General features: G+C 36.5%; 1 protein-coding gene across 1 annotated transcript; it reads left to right on the top strand.

The window, feature by feature from the left end:
* The first annotated feature begins 3,964 nt into the window (after positions 1–3,964).
* On the top strand, positions 3,965–24,844 carry LOC135080896 (dihydrolipoyllysine-residue succinyltransferase component of 2-oxoglutarate dehydrogenase complex, mitochondrial-like). Its single transcript, XM_063975625.1, has 10 exons — positions 3,965–4,183; positions 14,822–14,904; positions 15,227–15,367; positions 15,597–15,759; positions 16,056–16,244; positions 16,708–16,868; positions 17,450–17,608; positions 23,064–23,197; positions 23,607–23,764; positions 24,135–24,844. The coding sequence occupies exons 1-10, from the start codon at positions 4,151–4,153 to the stop codon at positions 24,267–24,269; spliced, it is 1,356 nt and encodes a 451-aa protein (XP_063831695.1). The 5' UTR covers positions 3,965–4,150; the 3' UTR covers positions 24,270–24,844.
* Positions 24,845–25,273: the final 429 nt, after the last annotated feature.

The following is a 25,273-nucleotide window of genomic DNA, read 5'->3' on the forward strand; positions in this document are numbered from 1 at the left end:
TTTTCACATCAGTTATCCCCTTAACCGATTACCAAGAGCGACGCGACGCGAAACTATAGTTATTGCAATTCGCATATGTTGATTATCCGTCTCGATGCGGTTTTTACGAAATCTGATACTTCATTATCAACTTTATGAGCTGGGACATAAAGGCCAGTGTTTCAGGTAAATATGTATGAAATATTTAACCTCACGCTTACATAAACTATGCAATGCAAGCGAATGACGCAACTGCACGTGAAATCAAGATACGTTACAAAATATGAGTTATTTATATTATTCAGATACATCTACTGTGCAGGACATAAACTTTAAAGTTATTCAATGATCGTCTTTCTATTAACATATTAATGACCCAGGTCTTTAGTATTCATCAATCAATCAATTTTGAATGATAAGGTGCAAATGACAAATTAACGTTTCATATTAAAATCGTCGTCGTTCGTTTCAAACAGAGGACGTCTACTGCTGGACAAAGACTTTCCACAAAAGAATATCCTGCCCTGCCTGCATCCAGGTGCTTCTTGCGATCTTCATTAGATCATCCGTCCACCGACTGGGAGGCCTGTCATTTTAAAGTCATTTAACCATTTTCCCTAAAATATTCGATGAACGTAAATATTGACCACTACTCAGTAGTAAAACATTAGTCCAAAATCGTACCAACTTACTTATAACTAAATCTAGTGAAACTACGAGAATATGATAAATTCATTCTAGGTAATTAATTAACTGAATCAATTTCAAATTCAGTATCTAAGCTAACTTTCAGGATGAGTAACTTGATATGAAACATACCTAAAATGATCAAAGAATACAAATACCAAAACCGGTTGACCGTTCTATAAGAAACGAGGGGTCGAAGAAAGCATCTCTTGGCCTCCCCTCCTTGCACGCACACAGGCTCACTGTTTGTGCGTTTAAAAAAATACTTGACACATATACACATAAGCTGAGCTATCAATAGATTCATTAGAAGCATTTCTTTGAACGAGCGAGCTTTTAGCGTACTGCCTACCGCGATACTTTTGCGTAAACTGTGCGAAACTTTCACGGCAAATTGAACTTTATGACGACAAATTAATCAACTTTTTAGTTCGGCAACGGCAAAGTTGTGTTTGCCTAGGAGTAATTGCGTCTTTGCGTTGTGATTTTTTTCTTTTTTGAAGGGGACGCTATGGAAGTAACCCCACGATGCCGAATCCGTTTGATGTGTCTTGGAAGATGTGATTCGAGGGTTATGAATTTTTAAGCAAGCTTACAAACTGCGTATAGGTACGGTCTGCCCGCGTAGACTGCGAAGAACTTACCCTTCGTCCGTCACGAGAAATAATATGATTTTCGTAGAACATGGAATCGAGTTTGATCAATTACAATGAAAATTCATTTACAATGAAATGCTTCACCCGAGCTTTATTTAGGCTCATATACTTAGGCTTACAATTATTCGAGTCATTCATAATCGATAAGACTTTTACTCGTATAATTTTTCGTCATATTGAAATTACCCTTATTTAATTCTAACTCAAGCATGGCTTCGGTTGAGCTTCAATGTTTGCACGAATCTCAGACTTTTACAAGAATTCTTGAGTTGGGATGTATGTAGGATACTATTTTAAAACGCTATAATAATAATACACATCGATTCACAAACAGAACTGAACCAGAGTCGATCGTATTTTATTGCAAATGTTAAAATATTGAAATATTTTTTATGATCCGTCTACTGCCATTGGAGGGTTAAGAAACCCTTAACGTTGTTATTTTATTACAAAATCAGAATGTAATAAATTTCACCTCCCCTTACCGCAAAGACGCATCCGTTAACATATAAGAGGGAGTTGTGAACTGATCAATTTCAATATTTGGATCTATCGAAACCACAGGCCAGACTGAAGGCGAACGTTACACCGATAATTTAATTATTGTACTATTTTAAATACGGACCTACGCTGTTATTTCATAATCTATATCAGAAAAATTTATTCAGTTTTGACCAGTATTTCGGCACTTATAAAAAAAAGGTAAAAGGTAGATCTCCTTGCCTTTTGCGAGACAAAGAAGAAACGCCGGTATAAACTCAGTCAGCTAGAACGCTAGAAACATAGGCTGGAACATTCATTTCGGTTCTTAATATTGTCAGATTGTGTGTGTTTTAACATCATCGGGAAAGCTCTTAACATCTCACTTAGTGGAAAGTGCTGAAGGTGGAAGCTCATTTCACCCGGAATCTTCTATCACAGAGGAAGAGTTATCTTACCTCCAACTAAGGAAAAAATCCTACCTACTGTTTTTATGCTGTCGCCATAAAACTTAGAACAAGCCCTATGACCAACCAAACCGAGGAGAAAATTTTCTCTTCACTGGGATTGGAGTCCGGGACCTCAGAGTCTGAGACTGGTGATCTTACCGCTAGAGCACAGGGGCGTTTATTGAATAATCAAAGGAAAGGGAGACAGAACTCAGAATATTCTTTATTTAGGTTTAAAAGCACCAATTAGCTATTTAAGTCTACTTTAAATTTATATCTTCTACTAACTATCACTGCTGTGATATTATTTATCAACTCCCACGAACATTCTCTTGCAAAGTTTATAATTCCCTCGCATATTATGATGGCGCGGCAAGTTGGAGTCTTAAGTTGGTAATACTTGGTTTGGAGCGCCGAGCCAGGCTTACTGACGGTTCGGGAGGAAAACTGTGCAAGTGCAAAATTGCGAAAACGTATATATTATTATGGTTATAAGAAGGATACAAAGGTAAAAGGTAACGTGATGTAGAAGGAGGAAAGTCCGTTGATTATGTCAAATACTTACTCGAATAGTACTGGGTACTTTTTTATATGGACATTTTGGAATTCAGAGAGCTTTGATTAATTGTAATGTTCAAAGTTTTGTATAAAGTAGAGACTTCAAATACTATCAGAAGAAGCTGAATGATGTTGGTCCTTATGTGTCTATTTTTACTCTACCAAAGGGACACATCATTTTGCACCATAAGAAGCTGCGCAACAAACTTGGGCTGAGTTGCACTTCCTTTAACCGTAACTAAAACCACCGGTGTTTTTGACATACTTGACGTTAAAGTAAGATGGTGCAACCCAGCCTTTAGTCACCCTCTAATAATATGTTGATTAATTCTACAAGCACTGGTCAATTCACCAGTAATTTGTCGCATAATTTCCCACAACATAGCTACACCGATAATCAAAATTGTCGATTGAATTTCGTAGTTACGGCAAAGTGGAGGAAACTTGTCCGTCTCAGGTAATAAGTAAGCTACTGTTTCAGCTTAAACGGTCCGAACTTGCTCGCAAACCACCACTAGAGGTGGGAAAACCGATTTTATATTATTTATCGATAAAATATTTTGCAATATTCTCACATTTAGTTTTGTAGAATAGCCAGGTATTTTTTTTCTTTTACAATGAAAGAAAAATAAAGAGAGTGGTTATGTTTTAAGAAGTCTTGTACATGCTTAATGTCAATAATTTGTTAAGTAACTACACAGAGTTAAAATTAATATTCATTACTTAGACTAAAGAGACTGTCCTGTTATGTCTATGAATGACGTTTCCATATAAACATAATTGTTTAGTAATAAAAATTATGGATTAGCGGAATACTGTATTATTTAATATAGACTAATTACACTAAAAAATATAATGAAAGTTTACAGTTTTTTACAGTTCCTATAAGACGATGGAAGATGTGGGAATAGGCCTGCGGTATAGGTAACTTATAAGTATATACTATAAGTGCTTAATAAGTTATACGGCAGGCCTGTTCCCACATCTCGTTCCCATTTTTTCGACCAATAAAAACCAGTGAATTCCCATTACAAAACAAGTGAAAATCAAGTTATGAAAGTTTATCGATAAATATCTTTGCACATCCCTATCCAGGCTTGTCCAGTAAGCGAGTTGGATACTTTCTTGGCCCGTAAGTCCGGTCGGAGTCGGCAAGTTGTCGATTTATTGGGTCCACGCTCCAAACAGCGGATTTATAGTTTGTCTTCAGACAATGGGCCGCCATAACTGTATTGTACTAAGGATAGCTGTCGGTGTAAATCTAGTGTTGACTTAAAAGTTTAATACTTGGCAATTGTTGTGATAACTCAATCGATTATCGATTGGAGGTGGAACTTTGCGATGTGTATCGAAGGCATAACAAGACATTTACTCGTAAGTTTTAGACAAAATAAACTAAACTAAATAAGTATTCTGAAAACGATGGCTGACAGATACACATCACCTATATGGAGATATTGGGTGCGGAGGGTGATTATGTGACAAGACACTTCTGGCATAGTCACACTCGGCGGCTTTCAAAATGCCTACAATTATTAGAAAACCAAACACTTTACTAACATTACTTTTAAGATTATAAATTGTATCCTACTAACTACTATGAACTGTAAAATTGTTTGAAATAAACGTCATTATTATTAAAATAAGTAACTAGGTACATGGCGCTGGATGCAGGCCGCTACCAACCGATCATTATGGAAATCATCGGGAGAGGCCTATGCTATGTTCAGCAGTGGACGTCCTATATCGCTGATATGAAATGATGAAGATGATGATGAAGTAACTACATAGCTTTTAGAATACAAGTATGCTACTGAGAAAACTTATAAAATTTGACTTGGCATGTAAATGTTTTTTCTAATTTATTTATATAATACATTGAAATGGATACAATATTCACTGCTTTTAAGTAAGTACTTAGTGGGTTTTTCTACAATACACCTGATATTATACGATAATTTTGTGTCCACTTTAAAATATTGCCGCTAGATCTTTAAAAAAAGTTTTAATTTAGTTCAACATACTATAGTGATTAAATTTAAAGCCGCGTTATTATTCTTACCGCTCTAACAATAAACTTAATAGTATTCGCAATTAATTAAGGGGAAGTTCTTAATATATTCAGCTCAAGTGCGGGAAACGGATCCGCAGCCATTGTGACGCCGGAAGTAGAGAAGACTTCCGGTTGCTGATAAATTTGCTCAGATTTTGGCAATGTCTTTGGAGATCTAGATGTATGGCGGATGGGGATTGTCGAACACTTTTGAATTTATTTGAATAATATTAAGCCTTTTTAGGTGTTTTCTTGTTTAGAAAGAAAATTGTAACTCTATTTTAGAAAAAAGTTTGATTATTCTTGGGACGGTCAACCGTGATTAAATCTAGTTTTGAGACTAAAAATGCTGCAAGTATCTAACTGCTAATGTTGTGTTGCTTAAATTCTTATAAAAAGGAATTTACCTATCGTAGCGCAATACCTATGTCTCTCTCTCTCTCTCTCTTAATACCTATCTAGATACGTCTAGGTACGAGTTTTCATTTTGGACGCTAGAGTTAACTAAATCTTTGTCTTAGTATTGCCAAACTTATTCCATCTATTTTTCTGTGTATTGTATTACCTAAAATAGGTACATATATCTGTTTGAACAAACTAAGAGAAAGTCACCCCATCTACACTTCTACAGATGAATATCCATAAAACTGCAAACTTCTCAACTTTAAAACCACCCTCATTTCCATAAGAAAAAGATAAAGACAAGACGCGCGGCCATTTTGTATTTTCAAATATCGAAGGGGAGCTGTTTATGTGCGTATCGGGCCCGCGAATTTATTGCGCTCGCTCAGCTTTCGTCTCATTGCGTAATTTCGACTGTTGGGGTGTTTTTTTACCAGAACCCCTCTTCCTCGATTCTCGTTAATTCGCTAAACTTGCACCGTTTGCGTTTTGTTATTGCATTTTTTTGACAAGTTTATGTAGCGTTTTGATGATTTGCATTTTATATTTATCGGTTTCTTTGTCATTTGAATACAATAGAATATAATAATACTTATTGAAGAGTTAACTTTGTTTGTTTTTCACAGTCAAGTGTGATCGGAAAGCTTACGAAACACTTTATTCTAACCTTGGCAACGGTCATAACAAAAACAAACCTCGTTGACAGATTTATTACTGGCCAGCAACAAGTGAAAAAACGCCGGATGTAAATAAACAATACATTTTCAAATCATTTTCCGAACAGTTCCATTCGAGTTACAAATTAATTATTTAGCCCAATAATGGACTTTAACTCCTTGTAATACAATTCATTGACTCTACACGTATGGGTGTATTATACACGTGTGCTAATGGCGGGTGACAATGCTGTCTATAAATAATTACGGATTAATAAAAGGTTGGTCACGTGGTCAGTCCGTTTCATAGCCCTTTAATAACCTCTAGGACGATTTTAACATGCAAAATAACAAAAGTGAGATTAGATACAGATAATTTAATGTTAGTACCTATCTTTAATCATAAATCATGTTATGGGTTGTTTGATGATAAAATAATATGCAATAGTTCTGCATCCTGCAATTCTTATAAAGAAAAAAAAAACATATCCAAGAGTTTTTTATTGTTAACAGTTGTAAATGTACTTTTACTAGCTTTCCGCCCGCGGCTTCGCCCGCGTGGAATTTTGTCTGTCCTGTCACAGAAAAACTTTATTGCGCACGTCCCTGTTTTAAAAACCGGGGTAAAAACTATCCTAAGTCCTTTCCCGGGACTCAAATATCTATGTCAAATTTCATCAAAATCGGTTCAGTGGTTTAGGCGTGAAAGCAAGACAGCCAGAGTTACTTTCGCATTTATAATATTAGTATAGATTGCAGCTTACAAATTATATTATTGGACATGACATAACTATTGAACTATGAAGCTCATAATGTAATTTTGTGAGAAAGAAAATCAGTTTTACTCAGTTGAATTAACTAGGATTTCCCTTGGAAGTAAGAGATTCTTATCGCCAGACTTAATTTGTTTAACACGACCGAGTCATGTTCCCCCGGTACTTTCTCGAGTGACTTCGTGAGTATTCATAAGGGCCGAGCAGATTTGCATGCATTGGCGATTCGGGATATTTGTTACGGCTTGGTACGTGGTTTCGTGGACTGGGATTCAATACTCAGATGGAGCATTAATAATAAAGTTGTCATAATTTACACACATTTAAAGAAGAAGGTACCTATTCATTATTGGTTTTAATATTTGGCCAAGGAAAACTAAAGCACTGAAAGCATAGCACTTTTAACTTTAACTACAATATAATTTAGCTTCTACACCTAGGTCTTTTATATTAGTTCCTATTAGAAGCCAAAATCGACTCCTAATCATAAAAAAAGAAAAAGATGAGAAAATCTTCTTATTTCATCCTGAAAGTCAAAATTTTCCAATTTCTTTTTCTATGGGCTGATTTTTAATCGTTGGATGACTTTTAATGAAGAATAAATTTGATACATTGAGTTGAATAAGTTTCAGTATGGGAAATATGTCAAAATGACAAGTTTATTTTTCAGTTATAAGATAACTAACTATTGAAAAATCAGCCAGCAGCTGAGACGGATCAAAACTTAGTTTGATTTTTCTATTTAATCAATCAGACACTGGCAATGTTCATGAAAGCCATTTAAAAAGAAAAAAAGTTCATATTTTTTCTTCTTTTTTCAAATTCAATATATTTTTATTATTCTTCTTTTTTCGAATTCAATCTTTTTTCCAAGTGGCCAGTGCCAGGGCGTGTCGCGGCCGCGCGGGCGTTCCCCCGGAACGGTCCTCGAGAAGTAATTACGAATGCCGTAATCTTATTTCGTCCGACGCGATAGGAAATTCACTTCGACCTCCCTTGATGACTAAGATGGGGACTAAGTTTGGATATTTTAATCTGTGTATGACAAATCGTCGATGGGATTCATATTGAGAGCAGTCGCCCGGCAAGCAAAAGGTCGTGAGTTCAATTTCCACCTAAGGCAATTCGATTTCTGTAAGTTATTTTAAAATCCATATTGAAAGATTGTAGAGATCATAATTTTAGCATTTTAATGTCAAAAATCGTCATAGCTAGTCTAGCAATTTGCATAGAAGAACTGAAAATTAAATGAAAATTCGTGAAGTCATAAAATATAGTATGATTTATATTTCTTACTTCGTAAATAACTAAATTTCTATTGAAATGATATTGCTGCAAATGCATACTCACAGTATTCTGCATGACCCAAGGGTTGACTGGCGGAGAATGTTTTAGCATTTAGTCCGCCTACGACGTTTATTGTGCAATTAAGTTGTTTTTTATTTTATTTTATTTTATTTTTTAATATAATAATAAAAGTTAGAAGCTAAGCTAATGCTAAAAGTCATAATTCTTTATTGCATGTTGATAATACTCAACACGCGTCATCTAAATAATACTCGTATCTTGAACTCTAAACTATGTTTATAAACTTGTAAATCACACTGAACTAACGTTAACTACATTTATTTATGCACGTGAACAAAATGTATAAATTAAACAGAAGAAAACGTGTACATAAGGTTTATTGAACAGGAATAACAATATTATTTCCTCAGGTAAAACAATGAAACTGAAGGCATGACCATTACATGCCCACACGATTTGTCCACTTATCAGTTGCCAAGAGGTGAAGCGGATATTTTAGCTGGTGGTCCAAATGTAAATAAATGAATAATAAATTTAAAAAAAAAAAAAAAAAAAACATTCTTTTAAGACCGGGAATTACTAAACAACATCTCAATAACCCTGTGGTTACAGAAGTCCAAAAGTTCAGGGATTCTGGGTTCTATTCACAGATTTGGCTCTCTAATGCAGCTCAGACTAGAATCAACGTTGAACGAAAGAAAATCTTATGTGCATTTCTTAGTGCACGTTAAGACATCGGAACACACACAAACACGAAGTTTGACATGAATGCTGTGTCTTGTACGTTAGTAAGTAAATCAGTAAGTAAGTCTTACATGTATAATAGTTGATTACAGATGACTCTACCTCCTAGATATCTCTATCCACACACTAGATATGTATCTAGTGATAGAGATATCTAGGAGGTTCCAATATTATTGGAACCGCTCTCACCTATCACTTGAAGCAGTTTCCAAGTCTCCGCCTCAGCGAGAGGCGCCCTCCTACTGCCGAGGGTAGACCCATTTTACGCGCTTTTCCTGAAAAAGCTTTAAATTAGTTATAGTATCTTACGGTTATTGATTACCGACGACTTTATCTCCTAGATATCTCTATCTACACTGGATATCGTAATCGCTGCCGCCTATCACTTGAAGCACTTGTTGTTGCCAAGTCTCCGCCTCAGCGGGAGGCGCCTTCCTACTGCCGAGGATAGATCCATTTCACGCGCTATTTGTAATGCTGGACGGTAGGTGACGTCTCTATTTTAGACGTTATTAATTTGTTTATATGTATGTATTGCGTAAAGTTTTAAGCTACAACTTCAAATTCAAATTTCTTTATTCATAATCAGGTGTTTTTACATTTCTATATTGTGATCGAGGAATTCTTTTAAGTAAATAAATACTTGTGGTAGAATATCCCTGCTCTTCATATTAATTTAACATTAATTGACAATATAAATAATAATTACTTTAGATATATCGTCGCTTGCCTCTCTAACTGACGTATCAGACATTTTTTCGAAACTGAGTTATCTACACCATCTTATAGTCTATCCAATATAGCTTGATTAGAATGACGGCTGTCAAACGAATGTGACTAGTGCTGGGTATGTTTCGTACGGTTCACATAGATGTATCGATAAGTTTTCGAAAAAATGATATAAAAAATGCACCCAATTTTTCTTCATATCTTTATTCATAAAAATGAAAATTATGATTTAAATTTAAAGACAGTAAAATTTAAAATTCATGTCAAGGGTGTACAACCTAAGTCGTAGTCATTATCATCAGTGTTCTTCAGTGGGTTTTCCTCTCGCTAGAGAGCGGTGGGCTTCTCTTCTAGAGCAACGGTGCTATGAATACCCAAAAAATTACCGGTGATTGATTTCCGATGTTTGATTATTTAAGAATGAAATGTTTTTTGGTTTTTAATAGTGAAAATTTAGAAAAACGTATAACTTGACTTAAATATGTTAAAAAATTAGTTTTAATTTAATATGACATTTGTCGATATGTCCCAACACTAACATTTTTGTAACTCGAGATATAACCTTGTAGAGACGTCGTTAATACTCTAGCTTGATTTTTATAATTTCGAATTACTACTTATTGGTGTAATTTAACGCTGCATTTACACGAAATTAACATTTTTATTGGAAGCACGTCCTCGAAAATATTGTTTGTAGGTCAGACGTGAATTATTTCTTGTCCGCCAATATTTAGCTCTCATTAATCGTTATACAAAGTTATGTCGTTACTTTTGATGGCAGCTGTCATTCTAATCAAGCTATATTGGATAGACTATAATCAATTTCGCAAGACGAATCGATCTGTCTAATCGCCTGAAAATGTTGCTAAATGTCAGTTACGTCAGTTAGAGAGGCAAGCGACGACATATTATTTTTCAGCCTATTTTTATTAAATAAAATAAAATAATAAATTAACAACTAAATCGAGAAAATGACAATAAAGACATGTAGAGTCCAAGACAAAGCAAAGAAAGCAGAAAGGGTATTTTTCAGGGTATTGGGTCTTTGTATTTAAACATCATATTAATTGATCTTTCTTGCAGCTAGAAAATAACCGACTTAAAAATCTTTTATTTAACAATTTAATGTTTACTCAAATGACTACAGTGGTATTCAGTGTCAACAATATTTGGTAGAAAAATCGGCTGTAAACTTTTGAAGTTATGCAACCCTTTTCAATTTACGAGAAGGTACCTAATATTACCTCTCTATCAAGGTAGGCATTTCGTTTGATTTCCAATCATAGCTGCAAGATCTATTTACATGATCGCATCCAAGTGAATACTCATAACAAATTGGTCTGCTAAATGCGCATCCGTCCACCGGGTCGTATAGATCCGTAATCAAAGATGCGGGCGCGAGGAATCTTAGCAAATTAGTGGGGACGCCCCCTCGCTGCAGGGATGGCTCGCTTCACTTCACTGTCTCAATGGGTATTTTAGGGTTATGAGAGAGAATCTTAGTTAGTTTTAAGGTTCTGTGGTATAGAGTAGGTTTTGATTCCAAGGATGCGCAGTATCTATAGTGGACAGTTAATACCTGACTTGTTTATCAACCTGTGTTGTGTTTTGTAGGTACATAAATGGGCAAGTGACGTTTTACCAACCTGTAACCTTGAGTTTTTTATGTTTAAATTCGATTAAACCTTGAGTTTCAGAATAGGAATATTTGAAGTAAATAAAGTCTAGTGTCTAGTCTCAAACATGGTAGCGCAATGCTACGTAAAAAGTTAGAAAAACTAAAAAGATCGTCTTTGCACACCTTGGGTTCTGTAGGTACAAATAATTTATTGACGGTCAAACTACGAATTTGTGTTTGTGTTTGGTTCATAGCTCCTCATGAAAAAAGCTGGTTTTTAATAGCACCTAAGTCAGTTCAAATCCATATTCGAGCTCGTCCATCGTCAAGTAACTAATTCAAATCTAAGATGTTTTGTAGAGACGTACTTCCAATCTCAGCCTAGTCTTCTGGACGAAGTATCTTTCAAGCATTTTCTCAAACAATTATTTGTGAATACTCAGATCCCCTATCAATATTATTATTATCTCAAACCCGTTTGACAGCCCTGAACCAGCCAAGGAGGCCGCCATAACGACATGTAACGACATCTTGAGTGGTCACCGCTAATATCGTCTCAAAGAGCCCCTTCGGATTGTACACTCGCAATCAGTAAAGGGTCATTTAGGGCAGTTGATATGCTATAATAAGTTATAATACTTGCCTATTACAAATTGTTTTAGCATTCCAATATGCCAAACCAACCCCTGCCAAAATTATAAGAAATTATAATTAAAATTATAAGAATAATTGACAAGTTATAAGAAAAAAAAAGACGGATTTTTTTTTTCACATCTCTGTCATTCTGAAAGTATACTTTTCTAAATGGCCAGCAACTGATGCCAGTCAAAGGTTAGATCTGTTTTATGTTTTAATTCTATACTGGCAATGCTCACGAAAACCATTTGTAAGAAAAAAAAGTTAAATTCATAATTTTGTTCTTTTTTCAATATTAAAGTTTTTTCATCACAAAGAGGGGCTCTTTCGGATGGTACATTCGCAAACAGTAAAGGGTCATTTAGCGCAGTTGAATGCTTATAGACGAGTTAAAGCGAGTTCATTTTACTTCAAAAGAGGAATGAGAAAGCAAACCTTCCGTTAGAGATATCAAATTATGATTTGTTGTTCGTATAATTTCTAGCTTTAAAAGTTGCATGTCAAACTAAAAAAACTAACTTGAAAAAATCGTAATTAAATAGTGACACAATGGATAAATGTTTTCAAAAATCTCATTCTCACATGAGTAAAAGGATAATAGGTACTTATTCTTGGTGTCTAGGCTAGATGCAATGATTTTACAAATTATGAATAATTCAATAAGACGCTCAACATTTTAAAAAACTACAAATATATGGCTGACTGTACCCCAGTTATGAGACGGTACATCCCACACCGTCTCGTCAGTAATTAAATTGATCGAACCTCACTTTTCTTCAGGCATTCAAAGGAGGGTAATTAAACTATCAAATACCAATAACTATCTATATTAACTAGTTATACGTACTAAGTATCTGTTTGGATATTTAAAGTTACACGATTGCTTCTCATAGTATGTCTAAGAAATATGCAAAATTTTCTTTAATTTACTGAAGATAAGTTGGTAAGTACAGTTCTTGCAACTCACGAAGCTTTACTTGTATGTGTAGGTATACTACATGCACGTAATGATAGTGTGTCTATCAAAACTTTTGAAAAACGAACAGTAGCGAGCCACCACACAAATTTAAAGCTCACTCGCCTTTGTGAATTGCAACAACTATCAAAATTGTAAATCCTACTTCCTACTAATATCCTATCCTACTTCCTACTAATAATATTATAAATGCAAAAGTTTGGATGTCTGGATGTTTGTTGCTCTTTCACGCAAAAACTACTGAACGAATTTTGATGATACTTTACAGTATTATTGTTTATAACCCAGATTAACATATCCCAACTAATATTATAAATGCGAAAGTAACTCTGTCTGTCTGTCTGTCTGTTACGCTTTCCCGCTTAAACCTCGCAACCGATTTTGATGAAATTTGGCATAGAGATAGTTTGAGTCCCGGGAAAGAACATAGGATAGTTTTTATCCCGGTTTTTGAAACAGGGACGCGCGCGATAAAGTTTTTCTGTGACAGACAAAATTCCACGCGGGCGAAGCCGCGGGCGGAAAGCTAGTAGGCTATAATTTATGACGATCTGTGACAAACTAAATTTCACGCGGGTGAAGCCGCGGGCAAAAGCTAGTACTTACATATTTTTCTTTTGAGGTTTCTATAAGAAAAAAAGTAAGTTCCAAAGTTTCACAACTTAACAGAAAACCAACGAAAAATTTGAAAATAACGTACCTCGTTAACATAATTTCCAGCCAAAAGACCTACTGTGCTGGACAATGGTGGCCTCCACCAATGATTTCCACCAACGGCTGGTTTTGCGTGTTTTCCCGATCTTCACTAGCTAGATCCTCTGTCCACAAAAAGTTACATAATTATTCAAATTAATTTAATTACTACTTAAAGAAGAGAAAAAAAAAACAGTTTCAAACCTTTAAAAAGTTTTTCAGGATGAGTAGTGCCATCTATTAGAGAATAGTAGAAATAATGTTTGAAATTATCGCGAGGATAGGCAGGTTTGAAACGTGTAGCGCCATCTCTTATGTAGAAGCTTAACTATACAGTTCGTTATTATTTCAAAGTGCAACTTTTAATTTTTCTACATTTTAATAATACTAATAAAAAAATACATTTCTAGCCTTTGAAAAAAGTCGACTGATATTTGTGGTTTGATTGTTCTGAAATGTTTTTTCCACAAGTTCTCTTGAAAACGGCGCGAGTCGCTCGTTTCAAATATCATAGACTCACCAGGTGGCGCCACTGTACTAATCTTATTCTAGTCCTAATTTAATTATTGTCGGAGAAAAAGCGGAGCTCATTTATTGATTTCATTGCATTGTTGTTATTGTTCTCTCACCATAAAATACCTTTTTTATTAAACTTTTTTACAAAAACAGCCTGACAGCAAGTTAGAAAAAGAAGTCAACCTTCAGGAGTGTCATCGATCTGTCTATTGATTTTCGATTATGATTTTGATATATTAATGTTATTATTTAGAGAAATATTCAAAATTCATACGAATTTTACCATAACATGCTCAGGAGAAGGATAATACGGCTTGTAAGTTATCATTTAATGAACATTAAGTAAACTTATGGCAAAACCCTCCACTATAGTGGAGGAGGCTCATAGTCCAGCAGTGGACTGTAAAGGGCTGTTGATGATGATGATGATGAAACTTAAAAAGCCATCAAATGAAAACATTCCAAGCGCGTCAGTGGAGTGTGACATTTCCATGATGGTGGAAAATGTTCCTCAATAGAGTTTTACATAATAGTATTCCATTACTATATTTATTTACTAGCTTTCCGCCCGCGGCTTCGGCCGCGTGGAATTTTGTCTGTCATAGAAAAACTTTATCGCGCGCGTCTGTGTTTCAAAAACCGGGATACAAACATCCTATGTCCTTTCCCGGGACTCGAAACTATCTCTATGCCAAATTTCATCAAAATCAGTTTAGTGGTTTAGGCCTGAAAGCAAGACAGACAGACAGACCGAGTTACTTTCGCATTTATAATAATAGTATAGATTGCCTTATGGGCTGTAACGTTCCAATATAGAGTCTTCTTATCCTTTTTCTAATAAATCATACTTTGTACTTTTTTAGTATGGTGACTATCTTTTAAATCTTATATAAATGTTTGTTTTTCAGGTATCACAGACTAAAAACGCGACGCAGCAGGTAGTCAGCATACAGAGAAGGCTCATACACATAACACCAATCAACAATACAATGTAAGTAACTGAGTACCGGAAAACGCAGCGTGAGACGTCCACCCACAAGGTGGACCGACGACATCATAAAGGTAGCAGGAAAGCGCGGTACGCAGGCCGCTATCAATCGATCAACATGGAAATCATTTTGGGAGGCCTATGTTCAGCAGTGAACGTCCTATGGCTAAAATGATGATGATGATGAACTGAGTATCTACAACATACCTAAAAGGCCCGCGCAGACAAATAGTAGTGTCCTTTGTGGAAAAGTCACTCGTCTGCACGGGCCTTTAACAACAGTTTTAATTGCAAATAAATCTTTTTGAACTTTATCACGTTACAGAAGTGACAAATCATTCAAATGGAACACGTCGCACCAGAACTTTCTGCTCAAGCGCATGATCAAAACGTCTACGCCACAGAACGCAGTGGAAGAAGTCAAGGCTCCAAATTTCCCGGATTCAGTGTCTTCTGGCGATATCAAGTACGTAAGAAAACATAATCCTAGTTTTCTGGTATACAGACACCACGAAATTTCCAAGGAATGCAGGACGAACTGGCGAATCTGAAAATCATAGAGGGAGGCATATATATGTTCAGCAATTACATGTCCTGTGGCTGTAATGATGTTGATGATTGCACCTTTGCTAAATTTTTAGTCTTATCCAAAAGGCTAATAGTCCATTTTTAACCAAATGTACCCTCTTCAACAGATTGATAAAGAAGGAGGGTGATGCAGTTGCGATGGACGAAGTGGTGCTGGAGATAGAAACCGACAAGACGGCTCTACCGGTCATGTCGCCCGGCAACGGGACCATCGTCAAGATGCTGGTCAAAGATGGGGAGTCCGTCAAGTCGCAGCAGCCGCTATTCTCGGTATATGCCTTCAAGATATTACGTTAAGATGTCCGTCAATGCTGAAATCCATCATGTCGCAGTAACCAAGCTATTCTCTGCATACTCGTGCGTAGATAGTTTATAAAGCACATCACAGCCAGCATTTGAATATCTTTACCTTGCATTTAATAATAATCTTTACTTTACACCTAAAATTCTTAATTCAAGTCGAACTCGAAAGGGGGTTGCCTTTTTTCTAACATGAAAGCTCATCACCTCTGCTTTTCGTTGCTTATCTTTCTTTCCTTTGCATGTGATGTACCCGTCATTTTTAGGTGGACGTAACAGGAGTAGCTCCAGCGAAGGCGGCTCCGGCCCCAGCGGCAGCAGCGCCCGCGCCGGCGGCTGCTGCCCCTGCTGCTGCCAAGCCTGCCGCAGCGCCGGCCGCCAGACCCGCCGCCGCCCCTGCTGCCAAGCCCGCTGCTAAACCTGCGGCTGCTAAGAAAGCCCCTGCTGGACCTACGGTAAATATAATCTCCTAACCAACGCAAGCGAAAAACTCTGTCAGTTTTTATAAACCCTAGACACAATAGCAACTAGAATTATCACGTATATTTCTGCGGCAGCACGGCTGTGTACCAACTGCTGCCTCTGCCACCATGTTTGCATCCACTAAGAAAGCTCTACCATCTTAACCTATAGGTATTCACCGTCAACAAACGAAACAGAACTGGACTCTTATTTAAAGTAAAGTAGGCAGCCTCCTGCCACAGCTAAGATTACGCTAGTAAATTACAATCAACTACTCTAATAGGTTTCATCTCAGCATGATTGATGAGTCAGCGGACATCAGTGCACTGCTGGACAATAGAGGGTATGCTATCAGTTTCGATCTTCAGCTATTCTTTTCCTACCGTCCCTGATCAACAACTTTTAGTACCTATACATGATCCGTTTGTTGAAGATTTCTTAACCTTTACCTCGCAGGCGGCAGCTCTAAGGATAGGTGACCCCACGAAGACAATATCGGGGACGCGCACGGAGCACCCAGTGCCCATGAACAAGATGCGCAGACGCATCGCCGAGAGGCTGAAGGAAGCGCAGAGTACTACTGCTATGCTGACGACTTTCAACGAGTGCGACATGAGGTAAGATTTAGCTACTCAGTTGGAAACTTGTCTAGTTTCTTTCTCAAGGAAAACATTGAAGCCTTTTCTGGCTCTAAGTTGAGACGCGACGTGAAGGTGGTATAGGGTTCCCTGATTGACATCGGCAAGGATGAGGGCCGTTTTCCACAAAAACGCGGAACCGAGTTAAAATGATCAACCAATAGAATTTGTTATTACACGTCTCATCTTTGCTCAGCTTTAGTAGGAGCGCGGGCTACGCTTTTGTAGGAATAACCTGCCCGTTATGACGATTGTCGCATCTCCTCGTCTCCACTTTGATGAATCACGTCCCTGAATGTTCACTGTTTTGTCGCGCCATCCTCACGTTCATGTCCACAAGGTGGACAGTAGCAATAATGCGCTGGACGCAGGCCGATACCAACCGGAAATCATTGGGGGAGGTTTATGTTCAGCAGTGGAGCAAAAAGGCACTTGATGCAGTCCTCTGACAACCGAGCTTCTGGAAATCATTGGGGGAGCCCTATGTTCAATTGTTCATCAATGAACGTCCTGTGGCTGAAATAATGATGATATTTTTTAAACGTTTGTATTTTTCTCAGCAAACTGATGGCGTTCCGCAAAGCGAACCTCGAAGCGTTCACCAAGAAGTACGGGGTCAAGCTGTCCTTCATGTCGCCGTTCCTGAAGGCGTCGGCCAACGCGCTGATGGACCAGCCCGTCGTCAACGGCGTCATTATCGGCGAAGACATCATTTACAGGTTTTTAAACACTTCATAACTAAGTACAGGTAGGTACTAGGTATAGCGCATACTTTTTAGAAACTTGACACATAGTTATTTGTCAAACTCCTTTAAACAATCTCTTCACGGAGCGAAGTTACTACTCACAAAGAAAGCCAGCGCGAAGGCATTTCGAAATTACAACTGTCACGTTTTGCCACTTGTCTAAGGGGGAAGGTATAATAATAATAAATACACTTTATTGCACACCAAAGATAAGAACAGAAAGAAAAGGTACAACTAGGCGGTCTTATCGCTATGAAGCGATCTCTTCCAGACAACCTATGGTTGTTGTACAGGTATGTTGTACATGTGACTGTGACATGTCTGAGGACACTGCGGCACGAACACAATAACTTGTTTGGCGTAACAAAAATACACCCTCCTTCACTACTCAACTGCCATAGGAACCTCTCTGAATGCGCTATACCTCATGCGCTATGCATCATATTATTCACATCACATTATTTACCTTTGTGTCCTCTTCTATTTCCTGACGTCATAGGTTTGATAAGTACATAGTTCAGTATAGTTCCAAAATACTGGACTGTCCTGTCGATGACATTGACAGTGGGGCGCCACCGTCAATACCGGATCGCTGGTTCAGATTTTTGCCATGTTGGTAACCATATAGTTGAACGATGGTAGCGCCCCCCTGTCATTGAGTTTGGTGGGACAGTTCAGCGTGGGTCATCTATAGGCCTAAGATGCGCGCATCGACAATGACATGATATGATAAGACAATTTTCGATCACGTAGATAATTTTATCATTTTCCCTAACATGGGACCATCGATAGAAAAGTCTATCGACCGCTATCGCGTGATAACCCAATTGTTGCCATATTAAGAAAAAATTGCGTTATTATGTTGGCCAACCTTGAAATATTTTAGCTCATTCGTTCAATCTCGTTCATTTCTGCTACTAATTCGGCTAAAAACACATATCTTAAAGCAGTGAGAACGTCATTAAAAAAAAGTTATGTCAATTTTGTTGACATTACATGACTGCTTGATTGTATTTGTTTGTGTTTTTAAAATTGTATTTTTATGTTTCCAGTCTTATTTTTAATATTTCTAAAGTACGGAAAATATCAAACGAAGAGATAACCAAGTTAAAGAAAAGCAATGAAGAATTCCTAATCATACCGATAGTATTAAAGAATGAAGTCTTCAAAATTAACAGAATAACCGAACTCCACTACCTACCCCATAATGCGAGGTTTACAGTAATTATTCAACTTACATGAAGCAGTCAGAAAGTTTATTGAGATTTGAGAAATAAAGTTACACTCATTAATAAAGTAGCAAAGTAAGTACCTAAAGTCTAAAATATTAGCTATACTCCGCACATCTTGATTTTCATAAGTAACAGCACCGGAGAAAAGGAAAAATATCTTTATTCCTACAAATAAGCTTTCACCTTCTTTCCTATATTTATTTCACATAGTTCTTTCACCGTGTAATAATACTGTGATCAATATTTTGTATGTAAACTTAAAATACAAATAGGATTAAGTAAATGTTTCTATTTATGAACTGTTTATGTAATTGTAATATTTATAATTGTGTTTAAATAATATTCTTTCTTTTTTCAGACAGTGGATGAAGAAGTGTGGGATTATGAGTGATTATTTCATTCTAAAGCAGACATAATCAAGTCTTGCTCACTATCATGAAAATTTACAATAACAATCAGCAAGAAAAACTTCAAGGGTACTGGGTAGGCTAACCAATTCATGGAATTCTGTTTGTATTTGAAATTATAAATAGCTATTGTAAAACAAAAGTTTTCCAAATAAAGATTTTGTAAATAATGGTTGAATTATTTTGAAATTACACTGCAATAATGAATTTATTGCCTGCGTCCAGCGCCTTTCTGCTACCATTATGATGTCGTCGGTCCACCTTGTGGGTGGACGTCCCACGCTGCGTATTCCGGTACCCGGCCTCCACCCCAGAACCTTGCTGCCCCATCGGGCAACATGGAAAGCATTGGGGGAGGCCTAAGTTCAGCAGTGGACGTCCTATGGCTGAGATGATGATGAATTTATTATAATGGAATAAATTGTACAAGATTATCATCCTGTCACATTAAAGCCCTTAAAAAAGACCACATGGAGGAATTAGATTGATAGTAATGTGGAATGTATGTATGGTATCACCATCAAGTTATAAAATTAGTAAAATTCATTTATTCTCATTGTTATTATTAGCAAGTTTGATTACACATCCCACCCAATGCTAATTTCTGACAATAACTTTGCCACTGTTTGATGTAGACACAAGAAGCTCGGTCACCACATTCCGCCCCATTTTCAATAATTTTACAAGATTATGTACAGATGACAGTAGGTACTTAAATCAAGCTAAACACTGTGGGGTATCTCACGACATTTGCAACTTAATATGTATTGTCTGATGTACTGTTGACTGCCTACCTAAGTAGGTAAGTAATGGTTATTTTACAAGGTAGGTAATGTAATAATTCCGTACCGCGCGGGAATAACTTGACATCTCGACCTGCACTTTTTTTTTTTTATTAGCTTAAGCGCTTCCTCTACCTTATACCCTACTGGTATAAAAAACTCAACTCGAAATACCCAAAAATACTTGAAATACAGCTCTTGTTCATAAGTAAATATCTCTAATTTAGGCAATAAATATTTGACATAACGATATATCCAATTAATATTATTCTTACAAACATTTATATTTCGATTTATCAATGTATGTCAGAATATGTATTTATTAACATCTCGACTTATACATTTATGGATTTTCGTTTTTAATTTGACAAAAACAGTTATCAAGTTATGATCCCCTCTGAGTACTAAACACATCCATGATATGTGCAGTTGTCTTGTTATGCACGCAGTCAAGAGTTTGGATATTTGGTGTTATCCAGCTATTACCTTCGTATAATCATATTTTTATATGTGTCATTAGCAGTTGTTAAAATATAACATTGTCAGGATTTCGAGCGTCTTTAAATATTTTTTACTTACCAACCCCTGAAAATATTTTTTTAATATATTAAGCGTTAATTATTACTTTTATTACTATTTTCAATAGTTTAAAACTAAATTAACGTTTAAATAGCAAGTTGAAAGAAGAAGGATAAGTTTAGTCAATAGGTAGGTACTATCTACTAATGTTTTTTCATAACAGACTAATATTTCGTTTGACAATAGAATTTAAGTAAAAAATCTAATAATAAACTTTTAGGTCAATTTTAAGTTCCGGATAATTTTATTTTTATAGTCTATTTGACTTCAATGACATTATTTAGGAATAATGATGAGGTAAAAGTAAGTAGGGTCGATACGCCAGATCTCGTCCATTTAGTGAGTTGGTAGATTTGAGGAATAAAAATAATATACAATTTTTCGTAATCATTTTGAACGAAAAATTGTTGTCATTATGCTCCCTTTAGTTTTTATAAGTATAGTATTATTAAACTTGCTCTAAACCATTAGAAGTTTTAATATTCTCTTTGTAATATTAATAAAATATAGAAAAATGCATTCAAAATCACTAATAATTAATAACAGCATGGAAATAAAAAATATTAATAAAATCTTACTAATTGCTATTCAAAATATTTAGGTATCACATCTAATAATTATAAACATACATATATTTTGATTTATTTCATTTTTTGAAATTTCAATAGTATGGCTCAATTTGCAATATGGTATATTGGTATCCTCTCTAGGTACAGTTTGCTTTTTAATACTATTTACAACGTCTGTATTTAGAAAATAGTCGTGATAATGTGGACGCAAATTGGCTATCACAAGGGTAAGCTACATTAAGAGCGTGTATTAGCGTCCAGGAAAAGGCATAAGTACTGAAAAAAATCTTTGTGTTCGATACGTCATGTAAATAACGTTTTACATGATATAAAACATGCATTGTTTTGTATATTTTAATATCTTAGACCCAGTTAGACCAGACCGCCATCACTTCTGACGCAAAGTGGAAATTGCATTGTAGTAAATTCGCATCCACCTTATTTTAAGTGTCATTTAATAAAGTACAATCACCGATATCATTATCCGTATTGTATGGTTCATAGTTAAGGCTTAAAGACTGCGGTAAATCCCAAAGTAGACCTAAATATATTAAAAACTTTACTTGAAACGCGCACCTGCTCATGTGGGATTTATTTTTGGCAAAAACGGTAGCATGCTATAAGATTTTTTTAATGTGGGTTTACGTGTCATACATTCAGGGAATCATAGCAATAGTTTTCGTTCTAGAGTGATCCATTATTTGGACGTGAACTGGACGGTGGACGCGAAAGGGCGTGTCGACCTTACGCAAAAATGTATCCAGCTAATTTTAATTATTTTAAGCTTAATGGTAAGCTTAAAATAATTAAAATTAATTGTGCTTGTTATGAAGCATGGCTTTTGTTCTTTTATTTGTCTTTTTTTAAATTTTAAGTAAACGTACAATTACCTGATCAAAAGCGATCATAATCTGCGATTATATTTGATTTTTCTAATAAATTTGCTACTATTTCATTGCAAAAGTGATAAAACTATGTTCTATTTTTATGTTTTGTTTTTTTACTTAAACTTCATTCAAAATAATTAACTTAAATCCAATTTTTACACCTTAAATATTTGTTTTTCTTTGGTGAATAACTTGACAAGTCGTCGGTACACAACTTGACAAGTCTTTTTTTTAATAGATTAAGAAGATAATTTAATCAAATTCTTACGCCAATCGAAAGATATGCATCAAATTAGCTTATTTCAATCATAAAAATATCAATTATCATTAATTGCGATTTACCAGGGAACTCTAAACTTTAAAATCGCTCCCCTGAAAAGTACGCAAAAATGACATGTCAAGTTATTCCCGCGCGGTACGGAATTAATATGTGGGTGGGACTGTGGGAGCACTAAGATTTTGCAGCTAGCGATTATAAACTGTCGCAAGATTCGCCTCACACTGATAAACTCTTGAACTAGAACTCAATCTCCACCTAGAAGTAAAAGTATCACAAAGGTGCTAGATTCCTTTCTTTGAATTTTACTAGCCTCAAATTAGTCGTAAAATGTCATTTACCATTATAAATGATAAATAAATAGAGTTAAAGTAGCTTGCAAAAAAGTTAATCTCCTATCGTCTTGCTATCGTGGGCAAGGATCGAGGACGATAAAAACACCACATCCTATCCTATCGTGATGTCAAAATATGATATAGTTAGCGCTTCATGTTAGGGCTTGCCAGGTTTATCACAAAAAAAAAAAAAAATCTATCACTATCACATTTTGACAGATGACATGATAATTTTCGGGGTGCCATGTTAGCGCCGGTAGATAAAACGATATAGTGACGTCAAAATCGATATAACGCCGCGATAGCAGTTTATCACGGCGCGCATCTTAGCCCCGCAGAACTCTATTTTACTGTCTTCAGGGACTACGTGGACATATCAGTGGCGGTGGCAACTCCTCGTGGCCTGGTGGTGCCCATACTGCGCAACGTGGAGTCCATGGACTACCCTCGGATTGAGCTCGCTCTGAACGCGCTGGCTGCTAAAGCGAGAGACGGTAACTTACCCTGTCATTAGCCTAATCGAAAATACTTGGTAACGCGCTGAGACTCCGGAAGTTCAACCCACTCACACTTAAGGATCAATATCTCTTATGCATTGACTTATCAAAACTCAGTAATCATCTAGCCCACACCTCGGATTGATTTTCCCTGTATTAGTTTCTTCTAGTCACAGCTGAAGATACGAATTCGAGACATCCTATTTCCTTTAATCCGTATGCTTGGTGAAGAAGCACTGTACATTAGGTATACCTACTACAATCGTAGAGGAAAGGGATCTTTGCTCTGAATCTTTAGCCTGACAAAATTTATCAGGAGCTTTTTCGATCAGTCAGTGTCCCTAACTTACCTACTTGAAAAACAAATTCCTCTGAAACTGAAGATTCACTAGCATTTCCTTCGCAGGCAAACTGACCCCCGGAGACATGCAAGGCGGCACGTTCACGATCAGCAACGGAGGAGTGTTCGGCTCGCTGCTGTCGATGCCCATCATCAACCTGCCCCAGTCTGCGATCCTGGGGATGCACGCCATCTTCCAACGGCCTGTGGCAATAGCGGGGAAGGTAAGAGTGAAGCCCATAGATAAAAATAAAAGGGAAAAACGCCTTTATTAATATGGAGCAGTGTATTCAGTATTGCTCATCAAATGTGCCAACCAATTACTCTTAGCCGCAAGAAGTGACAGGACCTTACGCGCCACTCGTGATTTTGCTAAGACATTGGCACCAACTGGTTAGTGCCTAAGCGGTAGGACTTAGGATGACTATCGCGGTTATTGTAAATGGTAAACTGAACGTAAAAGAACCTAGTGAATCACCTTGATGACAACGAGTAACGACATAGTTCACCCTTTATTATTAGTTACTGGGATACTCTTTGACTCTTTGGCAACCTTACGAAACTTGCATAAACTCACTGTATGTTTTCTTCCAGGTGGAAATCAGGCCAATGATGTACCTGGCACTCACCTACGACCACAGACTGATAGACGGGCGCGAAGCAGTGCTGTTCTTAAGGAAAGTGAAAGCAGGAGTCGAGGACCCTACGTCTATCTTAGCGGGGGTGTAGTGTTGGGACGCTTGCTAAAATATGTGCTAAGTCAACTACCACTATGTTTAGTGCGCTGTAGAATAATAACAGAATTTTGGTGCTTTTTTTGGGTCGAACGTTTTTCGATAATAGCAGTTCAGTGCTTGTGGACACAAACATTTATGACGAATTTTATTTCGTGATTATTTCGTCAGGATTCATTTTTAAGTATTTTTCGGGGGTTTCATCTACTACTTAATTAAGCTGATTCTATCATCGGTTTTTATAGCGATAGTCACAGAAATGGCCCACTACCTCGAAAATCACAGAAAATACAGAAATGGGACTCTGAGAGCGAAGCTAGCTTACCTAGCTTTTCTTTCGTTGCAAAGTTGCACTATTTTTATGTAATACGTGTCAACCTAATTTCTAATTTGCAGTATTTTCGTAGACCTACTTACTTATTTCTACTGAACCTTTATCTTTTTATTTAGTTTACACTGTCAGGATAATCCTAACAATACCTACTTGTGTTGTGTACTTAATGATATTGATGTTAAATGCGGCAGTAAACATTGTTGTATATTATTTTTGTAAAAATATATAACTGCTTTGAATAAATAAAATAATGATATTGAACAAAATGTTTTATTTTGGCTAAATAGGTACTTACTTTTATTATAAGTTACAGTTACGGCTTACGGCACGGTTAGGCCCAGAACAGACGGTGAAACGCACTGCAACGAAACTGCACCTGCTAGTTACTTTTGAGTTGTGTATCTGTTACGGTTAAAGATAGGTGTGAACATAAACTTAAGATTAGCCGGCTAAACTTAAGTTTATCTTCGAGAAGCAGCTAAAGTTCGATAACATGTTAGTTTGCGTCGTGATATTCCATCTTTAGCCGGCTAATGTGCACATTAGCCAAAACGAAACGGCTAAAAATGTATTCTATGGGCGCGCCAGGCCGGCGGAGGGCTTGAGGGGGCGGTGGGGAGACAACGCGCATTTTGTAATTTTAAATACCTACAGAAGATCCTTTA

Source organism: Ostrinia nubilalis, chromosome 18 (assembly GCF_963855985.1).
Source record: "Ostrinia nubilalis chromosome 18, ilOstNubi1.1, whole genome shotgun sequence".
Classification (NCBI taxonomy): domain Eukaryota; kingdom Metazoa; phylum Arthropoda; class Insecta; order Lepidoptera; family Crambidae; genus Ostrinia; species Ostrinia nubilalis.